Here is a 7,073-nt window from a genome sequence, read left to right on the forward strand (position 1 = left end):
TCTCGTTAGGCTTAAATATGAGATTTCGATTTGGTGTGGATGTGGTGATTGCTCTGCTAACCAATGCTTAAATAATTTAGGCTTCTTGTTTGTTGTCCTATGACTCCTATCACAAGCTATTGACTACACTAATGATATCAATATCCATTTAAAAGTGAACAAATTTAGTAGTTTTAATAAAACCACTAAAATTAAAAAAAGTGAGAAAAGACGTTCTACTAAAATGACCAGAAGGGTTTAAACAGGCCGAAAACCCTAAACCTCACATCCCCGCTTTTACTCTCTCCCTCCCCACGTCGCCGGCCCTGAGGTACAATCTTCGGCGCCGACGCCTCACCCTCCCGGACGCCCTTGCCTCTCTTGTTCTTCTTCTTAGGTAACATATACTTTGATTAACGTTTTCAATTTCTCGATACCTTTTTCTTTAAGCTTGATTCTGCCAATTTGATACTGTAAGGTTTTGTTTTGAGCCCCAAGCTTTGCAGCTAGATATTACTATTAGAACCCAATATGGCAAACTTTGAGCTTATTGTGTTCTTTTGAGTTGTACTGTTTGATTATTTGGTCAAGTTATTCACTATATTTGTTGCTCAATGTGATTCATTGGATTACTATGAGAAGCCAAAAATCGCATCTTTGAAGGTTATTGTGTTCTACCGTGTATTGGGTTAAGTTGATTTTGTTAATTTATTGCTGAAGGAGAAAGAATGAAGGTTAAGAAGAAGAGCTCTGTTGCGGCAGACTCGGTGAAAGAACAACAGAAGAAGCAAAAGGGGAAGATGAAGATGAAGATTCCTGAAGCGAAACAAGAAAAACAGCAACCGGAGGAAGTAGACTCTGATTCTGTTTACGATTCCGGAGCTGAAGATGAGAGGAGTCTGTCAAATCATGAGGTATTTTTTGAAATCGATATAGAACACTCCTCGGTACTGTATATAGCTGTTGAAACTAGGACAAGTATGAATCAAGGTTAGCGGTGATTCAAAGCTTTAAGAGGTTGATGTAAATTGATTGGAATTCCGTCACAAGTTTAGGTTTCCAGTTTTTAAGGTGATGGTAATATACATATAATCTTGCAATTTATACAACTTCAATATTATTCTCTGTTACCATTTTAATTTAGGTGGATAAGGTGGGTATGATTTGGAGCTTTTTCAGTGTTCTGTTTGTTTGGGAATTGATATTGACTCTTACTTATGCGATTGACTTCAGAACTCTTATAGCTTAATTTATAAATGTGTATCACTTTCCTGGTAAAGTCGAAAACAGCATAGGACCAGATGTTCCTCTGTTTTCTGGGTTCAGTTTTCATTTATATACTTGGATTTTTTTACCAAGCAGAGAATGAATTGTTGGTATGTACAGTGCTTATTGCTGCTAAGTTTTTGTTTATTTAGAGGACTGGTGATGACATCTTGGTTGAATTGATTAGGTTCCTTAGCTGTCTTAAAAAAAAAAAAAAATTTAACTTCAATAACGAGATTAAAGAGGAAACTTCACCCTTCAATAAAATTAGGGGTAATTGATCAATACTTTTAAACAAGTTCTAATATGATTTTAAAAGGGTTTAAAGTTTATTGAAAAAAGTAGTAATTTATCAAAATATCAAAATTTATTGGATCAAGTTGACTCTGGGTAAATTTTAATTTTAATTAATATATCTTTGATAATAGATTGTATTCAATCCTAATGTCCAATTTAATATTTTTGACAAAACCTAAGAACACAAGGAACTGCTTAAATTTTTTGTTCTTTCTTAAGTAATCGGTGTTTTATTTCAAACAAAATAAATGAGTGACTTTTTATAATTATAGGATATGTCTGGTGGTGAAGGATCTGACTTAGAGGATTATCCATCAATCAGAGACACAGACTCGGAAGATGAAGAGAGTGGTTTTTCTGAAGATGAGGTATGCAGATATATGGAAAGAAAATAAGCTTAAAGAAGTCAAGATGTGGATTATTTTTCTATGCATTAAGTTCTCTATCGATTTCCAATCTTATTATGAACCTCCACATAGTTTAAAGCTCAGGCGTTATGAAGTTTTCATGATTTGAATAAAAATATGCCAGTCTGCATCAAGAAAGCTATCTGTTTTGACTGTCTGTTAATATTGTAAGTATTAACCATGGCAGGGTGTGCTCAACACCAGCAGAAATGATGGTTTGGCCATTGATCATGGTAATGAGGAGGAAAGTGATAGTTCTGGACTTCATGAAGTAGTGGACGAAAGTGATTCATCTGAAGATGAGGTCTGTTGTTTTATCTTTTTTTTTTTTCTCAAGATTTTTATGATAGTATGGTTATCTTAATGCATTTGAGTACGTTTCCCCTCATTTTTCTGTTTTTAACAGGTTGCTCCTCGAAATACAATTGGTGCTGTTCCCTTGGAGTGGTATCGGGATGAGAAACATATTGGTTATGACCTTACAGGGAAGAAGATTAAAAAGAAGGAAAGAGAAGATAAATTACAATCCTTTCTTGCTAGCGCTGATGATTCCAAAAATTGGTGGGTTTCAATTTCTAAGATAGAAGTTTAAGTGAAGACTTTTGGTGAAATTCTGTAACATGCTACATTTTCCATGGCCAAAAATATCTATTATTACAGTATTCACCAAACATGCTACTTTTGTTACTTTTCAGGCGCAAATTTTTGGATGAATACAATGACGAGGAAGTAGAAGTGACAAAAGAAGATATGAAAACTATAAATAGATTGCTTGAAGGAAAGGCGCCACACGGTGACTTTGATCCATATGCAGTTCGTAGATCGCACCCATCAAATTCCAAATAGCATTCTTTTCTTAAAAATAAATAAAATAAAATAATAAATAAATAGGCGACTTTCTTATAGCTAAATATTTATACTAAAACTTTTCATATATAATCTCTTTTTACATATGAAATTTTCATTTGTAAGTTGAATTGAAACTTCCAATATGTCACTTGCAGCCTTATGTTGATTGGTTTAAATGGGATGACTCAAAGCATCCACTGTCAAATGCCCCTGAACCCAAGAGACGATTCATTCCTTCAAAATCTGAAAGTAAACTGGTAAGGCATATGTTCAGTTATTGATCCTGTTGGGTGGTTTGTTCCTCTTTAATATGTCAGCTTCTGTGATAAACAAGTGCACTTGTTTGAGCGATTGGGACAGATCATTTATTATTTTTGTATTTATTTATCTTGTTTGCAATGTGACATGGTTTCTTGTTTCATGGTCTGGACTTCTTCCTGTGGTCTACAGGTGAAGAGGTTAGTATTAGCAATTCGGAAGGGTTTAATTAAGCCTAGAAAGGATGAAGAAGAAGAAGAAGAAGAAAGTGTTTATCCCTTGTGGGGAGATGACTCTAATTCAACGGAAAAGGATGGTAGCCATTTATCTTACATTCCAGCGCCAAAGCCAAAATTGCCAGGTATGTAATTTTTATCCATATCTCTACTAGTATAGAAATTCAATTAGATCAATTCCTCTTTGTTGGTGCAAGTATCCTGTGAGAGAGCTTAAAGTAACTCTTTCTTTTAGGGTATGAGGAGTCCTTCAATCCTCCTCCAGAATTCATCCCATCACAAGAAGAGATTGATGCTTATCAGTTAATGTATGAGGAAGACCGCCCTAAGTTTATACCGAAAAGGTAACACTAAAGTTACTTGAAATTGGGACTGATGTTAATTTGTTACTCTTAGTTCAGCATCTAACATCTGGGCTGCTGTCATATTGGTCAGGTTTACATCTATGAGAAGCATCCCTGCATATGAGAATGCTATTAAGGAGTGCTTCGAAAGATGTTTGGATCTATACTTGTGCCCCAGAGTTCGGAAGAAACGTGTAAGTGAGAAATTCAGATAGCAGAAGAAATTTAGCAGTGCTAATTAGTTTATGCTTTGATGGTCTTGCAAGATCATTTCAATCTTTGAATCTAATCAAATGAAGGCAAGAATGATTCATTATTCATAACACTATCTTTTCATGTCAGATCAATATTGATCCTGAATCTCTGAAGCCCAAGCTACCAAGCCGAAAGGATCTCAAGCCTTATCCTGTGAAATGTTATCTAGAGTATAGAGGTCACAAAGACACAGTTACATCAGTTTCCACAGAAGTTTCAGGGCAGTGGATTGCATCAGGTGTGCATGTTGTTCTTAATTCTTTTTTTTGCATTCAGTCAGGTATTATAATTTCATATCAGTATCATTAATTGTTATGGTTTTTACAGGTTCATTGGATGGAACTGTGCGAATTTGGGAGGTTGAAACTGGTAGATGTCTCAAACTCTGGGAGATTGGAGAAGCTGTCACATATGTAGCTTGGAATCCCAATCCTGAGTATTCCGTATTGGCTGTCTCTGTGTAAGGCTGAATTTATTTTTTGATTAATTCATCCTTTTATATTTGTTTGACTGGGATCCTGTTACTTGACTGTAACTATTACCAATTTTTTAGGGGACAAGATGTACTTATTCTCAACACTGGTTTTGGGAATGAAGAAGTACAGAAAAAAACTAAAGAACTTCTTTCGGCTGAAACACCTACCACACCAGATGACACGGGTGAGTGTGAGTTTGCTGTTGCTCTGAATATATTCAAAAAATGGTTTCTAACCCTTACAATACACATACATTGGCAAAACAGCTACCTTCGTGAGCTGGATTCAAGATGAAACACACGAGGGCACCAGGTTAAGACATTTTAAGGTACATTTTTAATACATGGGTTGTAAACTGAAGTCAAGATTGGAAGGAATGTCTGTCACCAAAGAATTTTAATTGCTTGCTTTGTTGGGATCTTGCAGACTGTGTCTTCAGTGGAATGGCATCGTAGAGGAGACTACTTTTCAACGGTGGTGCCAGCAGATATCCTTTTTAGTGTCAAAATATCATATATGCTCTCTCTCACACTCTCACTCACTCGCACTGTCACATATCACTCACTCACTCACTCACTCACTTTTTTTGCATGATCCAATTAGTCATCTCCTTGCATTTTCTTGACTTAGCTCTACGCCAATCAAAATCAATTTTTATGCATAGGCTCTCTCAGAAGTCTACCCAGACATTTTCAATCAAGTTGGGTGGGCTAGCAGTTACTTCAGTTTTCCATCCTGTTCGCTCCCACATCTTCATTTCTACGAAGAAAACTATTCGCCAATATGATTTGGTGAAGGGAAAGCAAATCAGAAAGCTTGATACAGGACTAAAAGAAATCTCCTCCATTGCAGTTCATCCTTCTGGTAAATTTTGATTTTAGATTCATTACATTTCTCTGTATTTATTCAACTATATGCAACTATTTGCTTGTCTGTGCGTCATTTATACTCTGATTTATCATCTGAGGTGGACTGTTAATGCAGGTGATCATGTAATTGTGGGGAGCAGAGAAGGAAAATTTTGTTGGTTTGATATGGACCTTTCAACCAAAAAACCTTACCTTATTCGCCAGTAAGTTCCACATTTAAATAATGGTGCCAAACATATATATGAGTTGTACGTTTTTTTTTCCTTGGTATATACTTTCATGCAAGGTTCTGTTATTCTTCACTCTAACTCTGCAGAATTTACAGGTTTTTGGAAGATGTTATCCATTATATTGTCGATTTATTACTATTTTTTTGGTCAGATCAGATGATCAATTTTAGAAACACTGAAATATGCATATACATGAATTTCCCTTTGCGATAACTTGGTTCTTTTGTACATTCCTTTATCACTGCTGATTTTCACAATTTATCAGGTGGCATAAGAAGGACATCAACAATGTGTCTATCCATCATTTATATCCGTTGTTTGCAACATGCTCTGATGATTGCACTGTACAAGTTTCTCATGGCATGGTTTATTCAGATCTTAACCAGAACCCTCTTATAGTTCCACTGGAAATACTCCGAGGTCATGCAAGCTCAGATGGGAGAGGTGTAATGGATTGCAAATTCCACCCAAGGCAGCCCTGGTTGTTCACGGCCGGTGCTGACTCGGTGATCAGACTTTACTGCGATTGAGAAGAAAAGAGATGAAACTGCATTCGTACACAGTACTTATTGATCTAGCATCATCAGTTGGGTCACAATTTTCTGTGCTCTGAAATCTAAATACATTGTTCATCTTTTGGATGTCTGTAGTATCAATAATTGTTCAATCCCAATTTTGACACCATACAACTGGTCCTTATAAATTGGTTTTCCTTTTCTATTGGCGTTTCGGTGGGCATTATAGACGGGATAATCCGAGATTATGATGTTCGAGTCATAGCACCAAAACTAATGGTGGTTTGGGTTGGGTTTCAGCCTTTCTTTAGGGATGTGGTGTGGGCTTTTATGTATTAGGTTCTCGATTATGGCAAGCATACAAATATTTTAGATGAGGTCTCTACCATCTTTTCTCTTCTCTGCAAATGGATTTTTCATTAGTAGAAGCAGAATTCAACAATGGGAGTCGACTACAGTAGTAACGATAATCCAAAGAAATGAAGAAGTAAAAAACAATCAGGAAGAACACAATGGATTTGTTGGATGTTGTTTGGCCAGGTTGGGCTTGACCATTTGGATCAAATAATTCACACCTCTTCATCTGTGTATGATGTACCGGATTTAGGTAACCAAAATTTAGGGTTTGGTCTTACTGCCAGAATGAATCAAATCAATTTTTGCACTAGTGCCAATACTATGAGTTGTGTTCACTTGGTTCATCGTTAGCAATTTTAAATATAAAAAAAATGATTTAATGTCATCACCGATGATGTATTCATCGCAAGAGGTTTAGTTAAAAAATTAATAAAACTCTTATATTGTCCACTTATTCGTCGGTCTAGGGGATAAATAAAAAATTTGGTAGAACATGCTTGCAAATGGCTTTTCGTCGTTGGCAATTTTAAATTAAAAAAAAAAAAAAAAAACATCTTTTCTGACAACGTAAAAATTTAAATAAAAAGATTGATATGACACATTTACTGAGTTATTGGTGGATGGTTTATATAAGAAAATGGGTAACATCTTTACCAATGACTCATTATTCAGTAGTAGATTTATATTAAAAAATTTAGTAAAGCATGGTTTTATGATTTTTGTTGGTAGCAATTT

At 35.5% G+C, this 7,073-nt stretch overlaps 1 protein-coding gene across 1 annotated transcript; it reads left to right on the top strand.

Annotated features, from left to right (window-relative positions):
- Nucleotides 1–668: 668 nt before the first annotated feature.
- On the top strand, nucleotides 669–6,194 carry LOC112175267 (ribosome biogenesis protein BOP1 homolog). Its single transcript, XM_024312933.2, has 17 exons — nucleotides 669–893; nucleotides 1,815–1,910; nucleotides 2,137–2,253; nucleotides 2,356–2,510; nucleotides 2,645–2,762; nucleotides 2,954–3,055; nucleotides 3,249–3,417; nucleotides 3,528–3,636; nucleotides 3,728–3,830; nucleotides 3,979–4,129; nucleotides 4,219–4,351; nucleotides 4,445–4,551; nucleotides 4,634–4,695; nucleotides 4,794–4,854; nucleotides 5,004–5,231; nucleotides 5,352–5,439; nucleotides 5,732–6,194. The coding sequence occupies exons 1-17, from the start codon at nucleotides 708–710 to the stop codon at nucleotides 5,994–5,996; spliced, it is 2,250 nt and encodes a 749-aa protein (XP_024168701.1). The 5' UTR covers nucleotides 669–707; the 3' UTR covers nucleotides 5,997–6,194.
- The last annotated feature ends 879 nt before the right edge of the window (nucleotides 6,195–7,073 follow it).

This window comes from Rosa chinensis, chromosome 7, assembly GCF_002994745.2.
Source record: "Rosa chinensis cultivar Old Blush chromosome 7, RchiOBHm-V2, whole genome shotgun sequence".
Taxonomy (NCBI): domain Eukaryota; kingdom Viridiplantae; phylum Streptophyta; class Magnoliopsida; order Rosales; family Rosaceae; genus Rosa; species Rosa chinensis.